The sequence below is a fragment of the Artemia sp. Qi Xiang Cuo genome, chromosome 19, assembly GCF_049724085.1.
Source record: "Artemia sp. Qi Xiang Cuo chromosome 19, ASM4972408v1, whole genome shotgun sequence".
Lineage (NCBI taxonomy): Eukaryota > Metazoa > Arthropoda > Branchiopoda > Anostraca > Artemiidae > Artemia > Artemia sp. Qi Xiang Cuo.
Genome location: NC_142812.1, coordinates 9,265,252 through 9,286,129, shown reverse-complemented (window position 1 = coordinate 9,286,129; position 20,878 = coordinate 9,265,252). Strand labels below are relative to the sequence as shown.

Sequence of the window (20,878 nt, the reverse complement as noted above, 5' to 3'; positions counted from 1 at the left end):
TGAACAATCTTTTTTTGGTAAAGATGTTAACAGTACTGGTTCACTTGACCATGCTGAAGCTACATCTGTGGTATCTTCTTTTGCATTAACCAACCAGACTGAGATTTTGGTAGACATCATGTTATTATTTTCATCTTCTTTATTTAACCAAATAGAGAATAGAGAATTTTCATCCATAAAATCACTGCACAAGTTGGTACTGCGACCGCTAGATTTACCAACCAAGTTTGAAATTATGGTACAAATCATATCAGTATTTTCATTTTCTTTATTTAACCAAACATAAAATCTTGGCACCCTCTGTAAATTCACGACAAGTTGGTAAAACCACTACATCTACCAACCTAGATGTAGATTTCATTAGATGTCGTATCCGTATTTTCATATTATTTAACCAAATGGAAAAATGTGGCACCAACCATAAAATCACTGCACAAGTTGGTACTGCGACCGCTAGATTTACCAACCAAGTTTTAAATTATGGTACACATCATATCAGTATTTTCATTTTCTTTATTTAACCAAACATAAAATCTTGGCACCCTCTGTAAATTCACGACAAGTTGGTAAAACCACTACATCTACCAACCTAGATTGAGATTTCATTAGATGTCGTATCCGTATTTTCATATTATTTAACCAAATGGAAAAATGTGGCACCAACCATAAAATCACTGCACAAGTTGGTACTGCGACCGCTAGATTTACCAACCAAGTTTGAAATTATGGTACACATCATATCAGTATTTTCATTTTCTTTATTTAACCAAACATAAAATCTTGGCACCCTCTGTAAATTCACGACAAGTTGGTAAAACCACTACATCTACCAACCTAGATTGAGATTTCATTAGATGTATCCGTATTTTCATATTATTTAACCAAATGGAAAAATGTGGCACCAACCATAAAATCACTGCACAAGTTGGTACTGCGACCGCTAGATTTACCAACCAAGTTTTAAATTATGGTACACATCATATCAGTATTTTCATTTTCTTTATTTAACCAAACATAAAATCTTGGCACCCTCTGTAAATTCACGACAAGTTGGTAAAACCACTACATCTACCAACCTAGATTGAGATTTCATTAGATGTCGTATCCGTATTTTCATATTATTTAACCAAATGGAAAACTGTGGCACCAACCATAAAATCACTGCACAAGTTGGTACTGCGACCGCTAGATTTACCAACCGAGTTTTAAATTATGGTACAAATCATATCAGTATTTTCATTTTCTTTATTTAACCAAACATAAAATCTTGGCACCCTCTGTAAATTCACGACAAGTTGGTAAAACCACTACATCTACCAACCTAGATTGAGATTTAATTAGATGTCGTATCCGTATTTTCATATTATTTAACCAAATGGAAAAATGTGGCACCAACCATAAAATCACTGCACAAGTCAGTAAAACAGCTGCATTTACCAACCAAGATATATATTTCAGTATATGTCATGTCAGTATCTTTATGCTTTTTATTTAACCAAATGGAAAATTGTATCACCATCCATAAAATCACGGCAGGAGTCGGTAATACTGCTGCGTTTACTGACCAAGTTCAAGATTTTTGTAGATGACATGTCAGTATTTTCCTGGTTTTTGTTTAACAGAACAAACAATTTTGGCAGCATTGGTAAACCGTGGCGCTTTGCGTTACGATTTTACCGACTCATTTTTTTTTACTGAGTGACTGAAAACATTGGGGGGGGGGGGTCTCTCCCCTCATACGTGACAGCCCTGACTTTCAGTTGTAGAGTGAGTAATGTAGCAGAGTGGCACATAGTCCATATTAAATAAATGACTTACTTACTTGACTTAATTCTCCTGTTGACTTGGTGCCAGCACTGAGAGAGCTGACGCTATCTTCAGGTCTTATTCTTGCCTTTCCTAGGAAATGATGTAGACTATTGGATCATGAGCAGCCTCTTTGAATATCCCCTCTTGTCAGTGCCTATATTTTGGGAAGTTGACAAATGAAATGGGGGGGGGGCTCTTGTGAAGTAAGCTTATAGGCCATAAGCATATCAGCTCTTTGTTGTTGGCACACAAGTGTAGATAATTTCAACTCCTTCAAATGTTCATCATAAGGCTTGTCTTTTATCTTTGTTACTGCCTTAGTAGCTCTCCTCTGTACCCGTTCCAGAAGCTGTACATCACCCATGTATCCTGGTGATGCTCTGCACATTCCAAAATTAAGCACTGGCCTGATAAGGGCTTAGTAAAACTTCACAAAGCATAGAAAGATCTACTGGAAATAGTTTTTTCAGGAGTTCAAGTACAGAGATGGTACTGCTTCTCAAGTTTTGCTGGTGGAAGATAGATTCTTGTTGATATTTAGGGGGAAGACAGGGGTATGTGATGTGTCAGCTCTTCTGGAAGTGGTCATTAAGGAATTTCTTGAAATGATTTGCCTGTGCTTCATAGACAGTAATATGTTTTGTTACCTGCACTATGATTGTTCTTTTTCTATGTGTCATTTAGTTGCTTATTGGTGATTTTGTGCCTGGTTCTGCAGTCTCTTTTTCTGTTGCTTCTTCTGTTTCCATTACTTTATGCTCTAAATAATTTTGTTTATCAACTCAAGGACTTCTCTTGACAGCTATATCAAGAGTTTTGTACTGTTTGTTTTGAAAAATAAGGCAATCAGGTACTTCTTTTGGAGGATAGATGCTTTCAATTGTATTTCCTTTTATCAAATGAACTTGCTTCAGAAACTCAGATCTCTAGAAATATTTTTCACAAAACCTCTCCCATCTAAAATTGTGGGTGTTTGTTCTTGTGCTATATAGGGAATCAAGTTTGTATACATGCTCACAGTCATCCATTTACTTGTAGCTGTTTTAATCCGTTTTTGTTACGCTTTTCTTAACTTGAACTATTTCCTCTGTTATCGTATGTAAATTTAATCTTCTTGATTGGTTGCGTCTTTAAAAGAGTCTACATAATAACTACTTTATTTGTTATCATTTTCTTTATTGTTAATTGTTATTTTCATTAACAAGATTCTGCTTCATGTTAGAATTTACAAAGGTTGATGCTGTGGAAACTACTTTGTAGAGTTGTCCCTTATGTGGTGCCTGTTTTGGTGTAGAGTAGCCTTCAGTGTTTTGCTGAGGGCCCTCAATTTTTTTGCTTGATTTATAGTAAACCTACTAGACTAGCATAATTGGTATCTTATGCTTTGTGATAGAGATGAGATACAGAGTTCCTGTGAAGTTAACAAAATTTTCAGTAGTTTTTCAGGAAAAAAGTCTTTCCTAGCCTACTAAATTGTACAAAAATGGAGTGAAACAGAACTGTCCCAATTAAAAACCAGTTACACTCTATCTTTGCCATAAGCTTATCTACCAGAAACAGCTGCTAGATCTTAATCAAACTTCATGGGAAACAAGAGCTAATGTTTTGCCTCATGGGTGTTCAAACACAGTATAACCTTCTTGGAGGAGGGGCCTCTACATTGTATTCTTCAAGATTTATATTAAAAAAGTTTGTTGGATACCAACCAAAACTAGTGGGAACTAGGAGTTTTTGTCCTAGTTATGCCTTTGGAGGGGGTACATACCCAATGTGAACTTGGTGGGGATCAAGACCCCAAATATCTGTCTATCCTGTTATCAAGACATCTACAATAGGTAGTTGGGCCCTAATCAAATGTGGTGGAAAGCAAAAATAATGTCCTGATGCAATTCCTGATAGTCTATAGACTTTTTGTCATCAGGATATTTACCAGAACAAATTGTCGAATATTGACCACAAAAGATGAGAAATAACAGCTAATGTCCTTGTTATGTCTTTTGTACGTCCAGGTCCTTCTCGATTTCTAAGAAGTGTGGAAGGATGTTGAAATTCTAGTCATCAGCATATTTTCCTGAAGGAGCTGTTGATTTTCAACCAAACTGTGTCCTAGTTGTGCCTTTTTGTAGTCTGGGACCAATCTAAATTGCATTGGGGATGTCTCTTATTCAGCTTAATTACACAAAAGAGATGTTGTATCCCAACCAAAATTGGGAGGAAATCAGAGATATCCTCACCTTTGTGTCTTTTTAATATTGGCCTCTTTGAGGAGAATAAGGATCTCAAAACAACCCGTTGTAAGCCTATTCATTTGGCACACTGCCAGAACTCAATCAAACATGGCCCAAACCTACAGTTTTGTTTTGATTGCCTGCCACTCAAAAGTGGATTGCTATGGTCTTACTCGATCTAACGAATGTGAGAGAAGTGTAACGTTCTTGTTATAGGCGTTAACCAGAAGGGCTTATGAGGTCATAGTCAAACTTGGTGGTAATTAGCAGTTACAGTTTTAGTAGTTACTTTAGGAGACTTAAAAGGAATTTAGGGATCCCCCCTCCATAGATCAGAAAAGATACAAGTATCCTAGGGCAAAACTAGGATGGTTGCTATTACTTCCATCCTAGATTGTTTGAGATCCAATAAACCCTTATGCTAGATGTTCCAATGATAATTCTTTAAAGATCCTCCCTCTTTCCTTACCCTGCAAATGCTGGATCGGTACCAGAAATACACTAGGCATAACCAAGATACTAGTTCTTACTTCCCCCTGGCGTTGCCAACATGGTACAATTGTGTAGTTTTTGGTACAATTTAGAGGTCCTTATACTATGCTGTACATTTGGAAACTTACTGTTACTATCAGATTTTCTGGTACATTTCGGTTTTACTTTTCCTTTTTGACTCAGATATTGTTCCAAGTTTTAGTTCATCAAAAATTTTATTCTTGTTATGACAATTTTTTAACCTGCTATTCAGATCTTGTGGCACAATTTTAGTTTGAAAACTGTTAAAGTTTATTTCAAAGTTTTGGCAATGCTGCTCCCCACCGAGTTTGATCAAGATCTAAAAGTCTTCTAGTGGATTTCATGATGACAAGAATTTAAGGTCCATCTTCCTCCTTCACCCTCACCTTCAAATGTCAGATCGTGTTTGGACACCCCCAAAGCATGACTAGGGCCCTACCTTTTGTTTCTCATGAATTTTGGTTGGAAGGCTACCCCTTCTGGAAGCTTTCCAAATGACAAAACTTCAGAAACACCCTTCCCTTTCCCAATATCGAAATCGGATTGCGGCTGAACTCGTTTCAGTTAACTTCAGTTGATATGTACTCAAAATATTGGGAAATTGATCAAATTCACAAATTTCATTGTAAAATAAATTCAGAGTGTCCAGCTTGTCCTTTCCATGTTTTTTTTTCTAAAAGTCCACAAGAGATAGTCCACACCTTTTGATTTTTGGGCTTGAGAAATGCTTCCATGCTTTACAAAGGTTTAACATAAAAAGATTCCTATGATGTTTACTTTTGGAGCTAAGTAATGTTTTCCTTCTTGTTTATGCTATTTAGTAAGCTTGAAAAAAAGTCTCCATTTTATCTGGGATATCATGGGAAATTCTGCAAGCTTCATAGGTAATGTTCTTTTCCAGTTGACAATCTCTATACTGGAAAGGGTTTTGGAGTTGCTATCTCTTACCATAAGCTACAGCTCACTGATCACATGCACAAAAAAAGAAAAAAAATCTGTAAAATGAAAAATATTGCTCCACAACACAATGGAATGTCAATGTTGCCAGAATTCAACTACTCTCATAGAAAGAAATGATTTTTTTGGGTTTGCCATTTCCTACTGAAATTGATCTAGCAATTCTGACAGTTCATATTTGCACCTCTATGATTGCAAAGTTGTTATACTTAATAAAGTATATGTATATATTTCATCATTAGCAACATTTTTTTGAAGACCTTTCCAAGACTGCAAGTTTGCTTGTGATCCTTGCATTCTACATGGTCTATCTTTTCTAGTATTTATCTTTATTTTGCAATGATTATGCTATAAATTAATTTTTGGATTTTGCTAATATTTTTTATGGCTGCATTAATTAAAGTTTTATTTTGCTTGGGATATTTTTCTTTAGTTCAGGAAACCATGAAATTAAATATTCTTTTTCTGCAGAGTTGTTCCAGGCGATCAAATATAATGGAAATTGTGCTAAGTGATGTTAGTAGTGAAGGAGATAATATGAGTATTAGTGATGACGGAGAGGAAGGCGAAATCATAGAATACAGTGTTGCCAGATGCAACAATTCAAGGACTTTAGTGTCTCAAATACCGAATAAGCCAGTAGAAAATGAAGAGCCAGAAATTGTAATTTTGGATGTCAAAAAGCCAGCATTTGTAAGTGAAAATAAAGAAAACAAGCAAAAAAAGTGGAGCAAACAAAAAGAAAGACGTGAAAAGAAGAGACCAAAGCTGAAAAAACATGTAAGCTCTGTTGATAAATTTGATAAAATGGCTAAAAGGTTCAAAAGTCGATTTAACAGTACCACCCCTTTAATACTCCCTCAAAGACCGCGTAAAATTCGTCTTAGCTCAATACCTATGCCACAAGAACAGCCTCAAAGAAAGAGCACTCCCAATGAGGAAGAAATGGAGGAGGAGGATATAAGATTGAGATTAGCTTTGCTTTTATCAATGGCTGATAAGAATGACCCAGAATTGGCCACGCGGTTTTCACAAATAGAAAAACTATTAGATGATAGAGAAGATGGAGATATGCTTGGAAGTAGTCTTTCAGTACCAACTGAGCCTTTGTGTGATATTGTTGAAGTGGTCGAAGGAGGATTTAAGAGTGTTACAAATAAAAATAATTTAGCAGAGCAAAGAAAACATAAAGCCAAGTTATTTCTTATGGCAAAGGATCAAGCTGACAAGTCCTTTAGCCAAGGGTGGGATTCTTTTGGGTCCTTGTATGAGAACACATTTAATATAATCAGCAATTTGGATATGATGCATCCAGACTTTGATAAGTACAAAATTCTTTTTCACTATGCAACTTCAGTTTTAGATGATATAGTTGATGTTCCACCTTATATACTTCAATTAAAGGAGAAAAGTAGGTCGTTTTTCTGTTCAAGTCAAAGGAGTGATGGTGATGATGAAGAACTCCTACGCCAGGCTGTTATGAAGTCAATTAAAGAGCGGAAGGATGTTGAAGAAAAGAAATCAGGAGAAGTTATCACTTCTGAGGAGCGAATTTCTGTAGTTCATGAACAGCAAGAAGAAGAAGAAGATGCAGAGCTTTTGAGAGCCATGTTGCTTGTTGAACTCTCAAAGAAAGCAAGCAGAGAAGCCGATGGTAGTGACAAATCAAATCGAAAAATCAGTCAACCAACAAAAATTAATGTGCCAAAATTGAAGCCCGTTGTGATAAAATTTAGTGGTTCAGATGATGATTGTGATTGGGGAGAAGAAAGTGAAGCAGAGAAAGCACGGAAAAGAAAAGAAGAAAGGGATGCAGCCTTAAATGAAATAATCGAAAGGGCAAAGACTCTCAAAGATAAGGACAGTAAATCTACTCTTTTACCTGAAAGTTCTATCAAGGTAAGATCCTAAGGTCTTATCTGTTTTTTCCAACCATTACTGATATTGACAACTAAGTGAGGTAAGGTAGTGTATCAGTTACCAGCACCTAATAAAGTATTTCTGACTTGAATGAAGATAATCCAATTTGGAATCTACTAGCCTACTGGAGATTTTGAAAATTCCCAACTTCTATATAAACAATTGCCATCTAATTTTATCATCCAGTCGACTTTTCGTCGTCGCTGGAATCTTAACCGTTTAAGCGGCGTTCACAATCGTGTCTAGCTAGAATCTCATGTCTAGATATGTGTCTAGCCAGAATTGAAAGTCTAGACAACAACCGTTCACAATTAAAATTCGGTGCTTAGCTAAAAATACAAATTTAGTTTCAAATTATCATTTCTAGCCAATCAAGAGAGCTTATGCCAGCAAAACTTTCAAAATTGTAATCCCTATGTTTACTTGCACAAGATAATGGATGAGATAAGCAAAACAATTGCCTTAGTGTGCTAAATGAAAAAAAAAACAATTAATGAGAAAAAAAAAATTTCTGTTTAAAATGTAAACAAATATGATGAAAATAGTGGAGCTTGACACATTCTGATTGGCTGTAATCGAAAATCCTAGACATTAAGTTCTATAGTCTAGAACTCAATGTCTAGCTAAGCGCCTTGTCTAGGGTGTCTAGCTAAGCACCGAATTTTAATTGTGAACGGTCGTTGTCTAGACATTGAATTCTGGCTAGACACGTGTCTAGACATAGGATTCTAGCTAGACACGCCTGTGAACGCCGCTTTATAGTAAGTCTCTTGATGTGAAAACAAAATAAGTATAAAATAAATCCGTTGACAAAAATAATTAAAAAAGAATAATCGAAGAGTAGGGTTTCCACATCTGAAACTTAAAAAATCTTCATTAAGATTTCTTCTTTAAGAATCATTAAGATAAGATTACATTAAAAAATATTCATTCCCGCCCCCCCCCCCCAATATTTTTTCTAGTGCCCTCATTTCTTGTGTTATTTTCTGTTTTTCACTCTTATTTTTAAAATAAATTTGTCAATTTGGTCAATCATTGGCGTCCTTGTCACATTCCCCCCCCCCAAGATTTGCATATTGTAATCTAATTTTGAAATTTCCCCAAAGTAGAAGCATCAGTGATCCATCTACTGGTAACCACTAACATCCCCTCCCCCTAAGAATGCCAGTAACTCATGATAATGAATTAATAACTGATCACAAAGACATGCTGATGAGTATGTACTTTTGAAATAATAGACCACTGGTAACAGGTACATTATCTTGGTAGTTTGAAGCTTCTTTGAAAAGGTATGGCCGTTTTGGGCTCCATAATATAAAAAAATACTGGTACTTGTATGATAAACGCCCTACCGCTCAAGTTGTTTATTCATTGACGTGGTATAGAACCGTTTTTTTCGTTAGTTTATTTCAGCCTATCGTGAGACAAGACAAAGAAAAGTGATAGAATAAATGGAAAATATATAATTTGGGATATATATTTGCACATTAGGGAGGGGTATTGGTGGTAAATTGTTTGGACAGTGTGAAGTTAGAAAACAATTCCTACTACAGAATATGCAGAATAATTGTACTTAACACATTAGACATGCAGACCTGCTATACTTTACCCCCTCCCCCCTAATATGTAAACATATAGCCCAAATTGTTTCTAAAGTAGTATATTTTTATCTTACTTTGGTATATTTTATTAGGATTGATTGTCAGAGAAACATATTAGAAGAACATAAAGGGCGTATATCATACAAGTACCTAAAAACTTCCTAATAAGTTATAAGTCAGTTGGATGTTTTCATTTTGATGTCTTTTGTGGAAAATTTACTATTCTAATGTAGTAAATTATTGGGAGTTGATGGATATAGTATGAAATATAAGAAATATTTTGTAGCAAACTCTAAGAAGCTTAAATCTTGTTGGTTAATAATAACCTAAGATTGGACAGGTTAGGAACCAGAGTCAAGGTTTCCTGGTTGGTCTACTTGTGTATAGCAGTGTTTATAAGATATCGCCGTCTTATTTTAGAGAGGTATAGGTTAATAATAAGTTAATAATAATAGGTTAATAATAAGTGGTGTCAATTCACAAAAATTTAGAAAAGGCTAAAATGTATTTTCTGAAGTTGGGGAGGGGGTAAATTAGTAATTTTTTTATTTTTCTGATGAAAGTACCTAAAGAAGGAAACTTTTGATGAGAATATGCCCCCAGAAAGTGTTTTTCAAAATTTAGAGGGGGGATATAGGGGGCACATGCCCTCCCATTTAATCGTTACTAGAAAACCGGAAAAATTGAGACCAAAAAATGTTTTTTTTTCTTTTCTGTATGTCTGACCCTTTGCTATTTTCCCTAGACAAACCTTATTAGGAAATTATTCAAGAGGAGGGGTAAGCTTTAAAAAATACAGGAGAGAATTATATAAATCATTGAGGGCGAATCAGAATTTTGGAAGATTTTGGGAGATCATTCTGATTTGGAAAATCGGGAGGAAATATACATAAAAATATAAAAGTAGTATTGTCGCTAACAATTATTTAGATATTTTTTTGCTGAAATGCTGAACATCTTAATGTTTGAGGTATGTGTACCTCAATTTGGTGTCCGACTTGTTAAATCTGGCATTAAAAAAAAATAAATATATTATTACTTTTCTCAGCATGTAATAATATGATCAGAAAGTAAAAACAATCTTGTCATTAAAATTTTCTGATTGTAACATAAGCTTTATTGCTAAATTAGCTGGTATAATATTACCTTTCGTATTTTAGATTGCATGCCAAAATAATCAGAAGGTAAAAACTATCTTGTTTAAATTTTTTCTTGTTATTAAAAATGATTCGTAAGTACAAACAATCTTGTTATTAAAGATTTCTGATGCAACATAAATTTTATTGCTGCTAGTTTAATTTTACTATTTGCATTTTAGATTACATGCCAAAATGATCAGAAGGTAGAAACAATCCGGTTATTAACATTTTCTTAGAGTATAAAACATGAAAACTGATATGCATTTAGTATTATATGGAATATAGTATGTTATATAAATGAAAATTTTTATCAAAAAGTGCTAATAAAAATTATTAATAAAAATTATATAAAAATATAATAAAAATAAAATAATAAAATATATTTTGATATAATAAAAATTATTATTAATAAAAATATAATAAAAATTAGTGCTAATAATTAATAATGAAAACTATTAGTATTTCAAAATCGGTGTATGGCTTAGGCTACTATATTTAACAGCTACTATATTATTTAGGCTACTTTATTCTATTAGGCTGGTATATTATATAGGCTACTACTATATTCTGTTCTATTGTCATTTTTAGCTACTTCCAAATTCTATGCAAAAAGAATATTGGCTGCTCAAACAGCGTCTTCATTCATTGTCAGTAAAAAGCAGTGAGACTAAAACTGAGAAAAAAGAAGAAATCAAAAATGACAAAGCAGAAGAAATAGAGGATGAAAGCAAACAAACAACCAAGGGATTTTCAGAAGAAATGACGGAGAATAATAATAATTTACCTGATGTGAAGATACAGTCTTCAGAAGATGGATCTCAGAAGGACACCCTTAAAGCTGAAATAATGGAAATTGAAAATAAGATAAAAAATCAGAGGTAAAGTTGATATTTAAAATGAGTAAATTTACAGGTATGGAGTAAGTATTGAAGGAAAGGTTTTTTTTTTTAATTAAGTAGAGAGAGAGAAATTTGTTGGAACCTAAAAATTTCAACATTAGTTTAATGGCCACCTCAAGAAGGAAAAGCTTGACCCAGGTGGTGGTAAACTACAGAAATACCACAATCAAAACATTTGAACTAAATAGGTTACTTGTCCCATTCAGCACTACAAACCTTACAAATGCACAACCCACTATTACATGTTAATAATTAAGGGCGTTCCGAGGGGGGCGGACAGCCTCCCTCCCCCAATTTTTTGGCATTTGGTAAAATTTTCGTCGAAGGCAAAAATTTCGGCAGAAGTTTTGCAAAATCGCCAAAAATTTAGCAAGATTTTTATTTCTGCAGAAAATTCGGCATAAACCAGGCAGAAATTCGGTAAAATTTACCAAAATTGTCCCCCCCCCAATAAAATGAGCCTAGGGACGCCCCTGGTAATAATGCCCCGATCGCTCAAACCAAGAAGACAATACCCACAAGAAATAAAAGATTTAAAAATCATACCTACTGTAAACAATTTCCTTAATTACTTTCTTAAACAAGGGAATATCGCCGATACTTATTATTATTCTGATCAATATGGTTCCAGTTTCTGATCTCCCTGTGAAGACCAGAAAATGTCGACCACGCAGAAGCGAGTAATGGGGTATTAACATCTATAGAGGACCGAGTGTCGTAATTATGGGCCGAGGATCTCAAATACACTCAGTTATCAAAATATGGGCAACTGTTTTTGGAAAAGGGCCATTGTCATTATAGCAGGGGCGTCGTGTGGGGGGCAGTCCCCCGCTCAATAATGTGTAGAAACGGTTATTATATATTCCACGCCCCTTGTATGATCACTACAAGTTGAGTGAACAAATGCAAACTGTCATGTTTTGTTATGTTATTTACGAGTGGGAAAAACAATACGGGGGAGGGGCAAATGGCCTACCCCCCTGGATTTGGCCTTGCCTGAACCCCATAAGCAAGACTGCAATCATCAGTAGATCAAAATGCTCGAGGTCACGACAATAAAGATACATAATAAAATATCTGGCACACTTTGGCTGTGATAATTAAAAGGGTGACTACGCCATTTTAATAACTTTTCAGAGGAGAGCCAAAAAAGGGGAAAAAGTTTGTCCATGGCGTATGGCTCTTTTTTATCATCGAATTTTGTCTACGTCCAAAGGTGGCGTATGTCTCTTTTTTATCTTTGTAATAACGACACATACATAATTCATTTTAGACCGAAATGGCATATATCGCCCTTTTAATTATCACATCCGACTTGCTTTTATTGCTAAAGTGAATGTTGTCATGTTATCACAAGGACTTTAAAGCGATTCGCGGTAGTAGCCTCATAAATATAAATCTTGGTTGAGTGTTTCTTAAAATGGATATTGCTATAAACAGGCAAAGTTATAACATGTTATAGGATAGGTTGGATGAATTTCTGCAAACACGATGTATTGGAAACGGAAAAAAACTCATGCTCTTTCAATATTATTTTATTCATTTTTATCAATCTTATATTCATTTTTTTCAATATTGTCAATTTTATAGAATTTTTTTCAATTTTATAGAATTATTTATTTTGTAAACAATATTACAATTTTACATATTACAGCGGGCCGAATGGCATGTGATAGAGGTAAAATCACTGCAGGCCGCACTTAATATCATCAAAGGCCGCCTGCGGTCCGCGGGTTGCCTACGCCTGGTGTATACTGTCTTGTAGCCTAAATATAAACAAAGCTTTATAAAAAGCATGTAGTAATATTTTTGCAGTACTGACAGCTACTTTGTCTTCAGCAAACAGTGGCACTGTCACATTCTGGTTGTTTTTACTCATATTATTAACCCTTAAATAGCAGCATGGCAAACAATTATGTCATTTACGAACACTAGGAAAATAATTTGACCTAGAACAGATCCCTCTAGAAATACACAAATAAAAGGGGACAGTCTGGACTGTATGGAATTTATCTCTAGAATCCGGTTTCAGAGGAAGCCCTTGTAATACCAAGAGCTTTAGAAAGGCCATACATTTTATACTTTTCCCAAGAGTAGCCCATTGTCAACTGTGTCAAAAGCATTCATTAAATCCAGAAACACACCACCAACCCCACGATCATTATCCGAAGTTATGTTGGTTAAAAATCTTAATTTTTTCTGTCTTTCTATCAATTCAAAAGCCAAACTGATGGCTATTTAACAACTAAACGCAAAGAATGAAGTAACTGGGCGTTAAGCCCTTTTTTCTACAAAATGAGAAATTACAGGCAACACTAATATGGTGCAGTAATTACCGAAATAATTTGTATCACTGCCTCTATAAACCCGTGTCTCTTGCTTTTCTGAAACACTTTGGAAACTCACTATGTCAAAAACAATTATTAATCAGTGATATTAGAACCCCAGATGTAGATGGAAAATGCCTTTCAGAATTTTTATACCCACTAAGTCTCAGCCAGACGAACTGTTCTTCATGTTGTACATGGTATCCCTTAAGTTCATCCAAGGTGACCTTGCTCAGACGAAAGGATTCATTTGTAGGGGGCAGTACTGTGGATTTACACGATTTGCCTTCTCGGCATTGGGAAATCGTTTGCTTATATTTGTTACAATCTGCAGTTAAAACCCCATCAGTGTTGCCAATTCACAAAAATGTAGGGGGGGGGGTATGTTTTTTTTCCAATGATAATATTTAAAAAAAGGTTTTTTTCAATTAAAATGGGAAAAATTATTTTTGAACATATTGGAATGGGGGGGGGGGGTTAAACGTGCGTCTTCTGTTAGTACCACTGGACCCCATTGACAGTCACTTTTTGACGGGAGAATATTAATATGCTAATTTGTAACAGTATCGATTACTCACCAAGTCTTCAATGATTTACCTTAACATTCTTGAACTACCAAGGACAGTGAAAATTAAATCTAATTGCCTGAATTAGATTTTTTGGAAATTTACTCAATCTTATTTATCTTTGAAAATTAGGCAAAATTTCGAGTTCTATTTTTATGAAAAAGACCTCCATGTGCTGTTATGTACTTTTTAGTAGTAGCAGCTGTCAAATAAAAAAAAGAAACATGGGAGTAAAATCTGCCAAAAATACACTAAAAACTTATGGCACCAAACATCTTAAGAAGGAGTAGTTTTCTTTTGAATCTTTAGGAATCAACAGGTTGTTTAGGCTATGTTTGAATTTTTACAGAAAAAAAGCATTGTCATTTTTAATAGTTTTGCTTATTTGTTTTCATGATTCAACGTGGCAACACTGACAAAAAAATGCTCTAAATGCCTTCAATTTTAAAACAACTGAATGGAATTTTTTTAGAAAATTGTGGTTTTCAGGTATATATAGACCTACGAGGGGTTCAGGAGGCAAAGTAGTGTTATTTTAATGTCCTTTGTTCTTTAGAATTCATACTAATACAGGAATGACTCGAATTTAAAACAAACTCCTAGAAAAGGACTAACGTGTGTTGAGTTAAAAGATGGAACTGGTTTAAACCTTAAAGGTTAAGATTTACCTAAATTTATTAAGTGATGAAACTAAGGATATGTTTATTTCGGTTTTATTTTTGGTTTTCAGTTCGTTTACTGTATAGTTTTGAGTGATTTAGATTTATATTGTTGTTTTTTTTTTTTAGTTTCACCTTACATTTTGCTGAATGTGACAGTTAATAATATAGCTGAACTATTAGCTTAGGTTTAATTTTAATCATTTTCTCCAAAAATGTCGTCATTCCACATAACTTCTTGTTCTTCGTATGCTGAAAAGGTAGCTTGATCTTCATCGTTAAAAGATAACGTTAAAAGATGAGTTAAAAGATAAAACTTGTTTAAACCTTTAAGGTTAAGATTTCCCTAAATTTATTAAGTGATGAAACTAAGGATATGTTTATTTCGGTTTTATTTTTGGTTTTCAGTTCGTTTACTGTATAGTTTTGAGTGATTTAGATTTCTATTGTTTTTTTTTTTTTTTAGTTTAGCCTTCCATTTTGCTGAATGTGACAGTTAATCATATAGCTGAACTATTAGCTTAGGTTTAATGTTAATCATTGTCTCCAAAAATGTCGTCATTCCACATAACTTCTTGTTCTTCGTATGCTGAAAAGGTAGCTTGATCTTCATCGTTAAAAGATAACGTTAAAAGATGAGTTAAAAGATAAAACTTGTTTAAACCTTTAAGGTTAAGATTTCCCTAAATTTATTAAGTGATGAAAATAAGGATATGTTTATTTCGGTTTTTTTTTTGGTTTTCAGTTCGTTTTCTGTATAGTTTTGTGTGATTTAGATTTCTATTGTTGTTTTTTTTTTAGTTTAACCTTCCATTTTGATGAATGTGACAGTTAATCATATATCTGAACTATTATCTTAGGTTTAATGTTAATCATTGTCTCCAAAAATGTCGTCATTCCACATAACTTCTTGTTCTTCGTATGCTGAAAACGTAGCTTGATCTTCATCGTTAAAAGATAACGTTAAAAGATGAGTTAAAAGATAAAACTTGTTTAAACCTTTAAGGTTAAGATTTCCCTAAATTTATTAAGTGGTGAAACTAAGGATATGTTTATTTCGGTTTTATTTTTGGTTTTCAGTTCGTTTACTGTATAGTTTTGAGTGATTTAGATTTCTATTGTTGTTTTTTTTTAGTTTCGCCTTCCATTTTGCTGAATGTGACAGTTAATATAGCTGATATAGCTGAACTATTCGCTTAGGTTTAATGTTAATCGTCTCCAAAAATGTCGTCATTCCACATAACTTCTTGTTCTTCGTATGCTGAAAAGGTAGCTTGATCTTCATCGTTACTAACCCCTAGGTAATCGCATGGTGTAACTTGCCTTTCACATAAAGAAAAAACTAACTGTAATTAACTACTATGAATGTGCAAGTTAGGGAATGGTCATTTTGATGTTGAATGGTAAAGCTTTTGAATCTGACAGTGTTAACTAGATAGCTTTTGGTGTAGCTTAAGTGATTTTTTATTGTGATAGTTGAATGAAATATAAGGAATAAAAAATCATTCCAGGTTTATATTACTACATACTAAATAGTGTTTTTTTACCACTAGGTATTAGTGGTAAAGGGTTTTCCTAATTTGGCTTGAAGAAACCCTTCCGTTATATGAATGAATTGTGGAGTACAAATTCGTTTCTTTCGTGTTTTTACCCACTTGAAAATTTGCTGAAAAATCCAGGAAGTTCTTGCCCCAATAAATGTGACCTCTATTTGTCTAATTTTATAGGTAGCGTGGTATAAGCTCAATGGGGGTCAAAATATTTTTTTGGTGACGGGGAGGGGGGGGGGTATGATACCTTAAAATGCATTTAATAGCTTCTATCTGGTTTTTAACACGCTTTTCAGTGAGTATGAGGTAAGGGGTTAGATGATTCCTTTGGCTTATTTTATAATAAATTTATATGGTAATATACATAGCTTCGATAAATAAATGAAACATAAAGGCTCTATAATTTGACATAAAGGCTCTATAAATCAGCATGAAACATGAATGAAACATAAATCAGCAGAACACAAATGAAACATAAAGGCTCTATAAATCAGCATGAAACATAGATGAAGCATAATGAAACATAAATCAGCAGAACACAAATAAAACGAAACAATAGTAAAAAAAAAAAAAAAAAAAAAAGAGAAAACGAGGATTATACAAGCCAGTGAAACATATGAACTAAAATGCAAATATTTCGGTCAAGACCTCCGCTTGACCGTCCTCAGTGCAGGATAATAAAATCAAAAATTACTAATAAAACTCCATGGATGCTATAAAAAAATTTTCAAACCTTGAAACGAAGCGCAACTAAAATTTGAAGACCCTCTCCATGTAACGGTGAAAGGGTAACTGAATGAAAAAATACAGTACTGAATGGGAATTCAATTTTTTAATTTATACAGAGCATTTTTAAAGGCTAAACGCTTTCCAGGTAAAACATCATCAGAGATTAGGTTAGGTTGCAGAATTTTATTTTTTAAATATTCAATTAAAAACGATCAGAATTAATTAGTTCATTATATATGGGGCTTAAATAAGTTTCTCCCGTGTCACTATTGAGAGCAACCTTTCGGTGAATATACTTTTTTATCTCAACTGCCTCCCTGAAAACTTGGATGAGACATTTAACAGGGGCAATAATGGAGGTGTTATCGAATAAAACAAAACGGAGCGGGTTGTAATACACATGTTGAGCCACGGCGAAATCAATAGTCTCAGGCCTTTGGCGTAGCTCCATAGCTTTTTCGATTCAGGACCTATGTTCCTACGATCTCTCCCCCAATTGCTTATGAGTTCTTCCAACATAGAAACAACCGCAAGAACATGGAACCCTATAAACACCACTGTCCAAAATAGGGCTCGTTTTATCTTTACCGCTGTTAAAATAGTTCTGGATTTTATTAGAATTTTTGAAGGTGACATTTAAGTTATGTTTTTTAAGTATTCTTTGCAATTTGTCACCTAATTTGGGAAAATAGGGCAAAACAGTAAAAACTTTCTTATCACCCACTAAAGGGATGATATCCGTTGGAGGTTGTGGAGATGATAAATCTTTTTCTGACTTTTTTTGTCTTTTTTCTATGATGGATTCCAGTAACTTGATGGGATATCCATTGCAAAACAAAATGTCCTTCAGATAATTTAATTCTGGAATTATATGAGCCTTTGAACAAATTCTTATGATACGATAAACTAAAGATATAACTACTCCTCTTTTTACACAAGGAGGGTGGTTGGAAGAGAAATGCAAATACCTATCATTATGTGTAGGTTTTCTATATTAGCCAGCAAGAATTTTTATAGAATTGTAGGTTTCATAGAATTCTTCCAAAGTCTCTTCGGTTTCGATTAAATCTAGGCACGCAATAGGAACTGAAATTTAGTGATAGGGTTGGTTTTCAATCATTGAACCACATTTCAAAAACCATAAAAACCGACGTTTTTTCCTTAGTAACATGATTTCTAAAGTTCGACATTTTTTACAGTGTAACCTCTCGTCACCAGATTTTCAACAGATTTCTAAAATAGCCCAAAGTTCTTTCCGTCACGACTTTTTTATGGCTAGAGCTCGTTTATCAGAAAAGTTTTTAAAATTACAATACGAAAAATTTCAAAATTCCAGACGTTTTCTCCCTAGATTCTGTTCTGGCCCGGCCATTGAGAACCTATCTTCGAAAGTTCTTACACCGGAAGAAATCCATATCGTGTCTAAGGGACCAAAATTGTGCTTGCCTCATCCACGAGTAAATTTCTCAGAGATAGTATCCAGTGTGGAGGTGGATATATTTGGCTCAAGAGGCATGGTGGAAAATCCCAATTCACTTTGAGGGGAGGTTGTTAAGAATCTTCTTTACTTCACTCCTTATTCCTCTAATTCAAAAAATCGGGAAAAAAAAATTCTGGTAAATTTATAAAGAGACCCAGACATCCTTATCACCAGGGCTGACAAAGGGAATAAAATTGTTATCCTTGATAAAATCTCATATAATAAAAAAGTTATGGATATTTTGTCCGACACTCACACTTATAAACGTATAGAGTCAGACCCCACTGACAAATTCACCCGTGAAGTACGAAAAGAGCTGGGAATTTTACAAAAAGAAAGACTCGTTACTCCACAAATGTACAAAATGTTTTACCCTAAAGGGTGCTCCGCTCCTAAATTCTATGGTCTCCCAAAAATTCACAAAGATGGAGTTCCTCTGCGCCCAATTGTGGCCTCTTATAGTTCGCCAGCTTCCAGACTGGGACAATGGTTAGCCACAATTTTTCGTCCTCTTATGTCGACGCAAGCTTCTTACATTAAAAATTCAGTACACCTTGTGGAAAAATTAAAAGACCTTGATATAACACAAAGACACAATTTTGGCAAGTTTTGATGCAATTTCTATGTATGCTTCATGTTATATAAAAAATATGAATTTGCTCTTCAAAAGAAGCTAGAAGATAATATTGGCCGGAGGGACTATAAAACATTAGATATTGTAACCATTATGCGACTTGTTCGCCTTTGCCATAGATATTCCTTATATTTTCGGTACAACAATCAATTTTTCACCCAAAAAAATGGGCTCCCTATGGGTACGAGCTTTTCATCATTTTTGGTCAATTTTTACATGGAATTTATTGAAACCTCCGTTTTCGATACTTTTCTTTTGCAACCCCTGTTCTGGGGTCGGTTTTTTCATGATGTTATCCCTGTGTGGAATCACGGAGATAGAACATAACGCTTTTTTACTTCATCTTAATAGTTTCGATTCCAACCTTCAGTTCACCTTGGAACTGGAAGATAATCATAAACTGCCTTTTTTAGACGTCTTAATCTTCAAAAAATCTCTCAGCCTCGAATATTCGATTTATAGAAAACCTACAGATAATGATAGGTATTTGCATTTCTCTTCCAACCACCCTCCTTGTGTAAAAAGAGGAGTAGTTATATCTTTAGTTGATCGCATCATAAGAATTTGTTCAAAGGCTCATATAATCCCAGAATTAAATTATCGGAAGGACATTTTGTTTTGCAATGGATATCCCATCAAGTTACTGGAATCCATCAAAGAAAAAAGACAAAAAAAAGCAGAAAAAGATTTATCATCTCCACAACCTCCAACGGATATCATCCCTTTAGTGGGTGATAAGAAAGTTTTTACTGTTTTGCCCTATTTTCCCAAATTAGGTGACAAATTGTAAAGAATACTTAAAAAACATAACTTAAATGTCACCTTCAAAAAATCTAATAAAATCCAGAACTATTTTAACAGCGGTAAAGATAAAACGAGCCCTATTTTGGCCAGTGGTGTTTATAGGGTTTCATGTTCTTGCGGCTGTTTCTATGTTGGAAGAACCCATGATCAATTGGGGGAGAGATTGTTGGAACATAGGTCCTCAATCGAAAAAGCTATGGAGCTACGCCAAAGGCCTGAGACTATTGATTCCGCCTTGGCTCAACATCTGTATGACAACCCGCACCGTTTCGTTTTATTCGATAACACCTCCATTATTGCCCCTGTTAAAGGTCTCATCCAAGTTTTCAGGGGCAGTTGAGATAAAAAAGTACATTCGCCGAAAGGTTGCTCTCAATAGAGACACGGGAGAAACCTATTTAAGCCCCATTTATAATGAACTAATTAATTCTGATCGTTTTTACTTAATTATTAAAAAAAAATCACATTTTGCAACCTAACCTAATCTCTGATGATGTTTTACCTGGAAAGCGTTTAGCTTTTAAAAATGCTCTGTATAAATTAAAAAATTGAAGTCCCATTCAGTACTGTATTTTTTCATTCAGTTACCCTTTCACCGTTACATGGAGAGGGTCTTCAAATTTTAGTTGCGCTTCGTTTCAAGGTTTGAAAATTTTTTTATAGTATCCATGGAGTTTTATTAGTAATTTTTGATGTTATTATCCTGCACTGAGGACGGTCAAGCGGAGGTCTTGACCGAAATATTTGCATTTTAGTTCATATGTTTCACTGGCTTTTATAATCCTCGTTTTTCTCTTCTTTTTTTTTTTTTTTTTTTTTACTATTGTTTCGTTTTATCATGATTAGCCACTGTGGTCTTAGAAATTATTTACAGAACACAAATGAAACATAAAGGCTCTATAATTCAACATGAAATATAAAGGCTCTGTAAATCAGCATGAAACATAAATCAGCAGAACACAAATGGAACATAAAGGCTCTATTAATCAGCGTGAAACATAAATGAAACATAAATTAGCTGAACACAAATGAAACATATAGGCTCTATAAATTAGCAAGTGAT

At 34.2% G+C, this 20,878-nt stretch overlaps 1 protein-coding gene across 4 annotated transcripts in view; it reads left to right on the top strand.

Annotated features, from left to right (window-relative positions):
• LOC148940470 (uncharacterized) overlaps positions 1-20,878 on the top strand; it is a 46,159-nt gene that overhangs the window by 13,028 nt on the left and 12,253 nt on the right. For all 4 annotated transcript variants that reach the window (XR_016143375.1, XR_016143376.1, XM_089105297.1 and 1 more), the window contains exons 2-3: positions 5,979-7,406; positions 10,756-11,045. Coding sequence is in view for 2 of the 4 variants with exons in the window: in XM_089105296.1 (XP_088961422.1) it covers positions 5,979-7,406; positions 10,756-11,045 (1,718 nt within the window). In the remaining 2 variants the exon portion in view is untranslated. The remainder of the gene's footprint in view (positions 1-5,978; positions 7,407-10,755; positions 11,046-20,878) is intronic.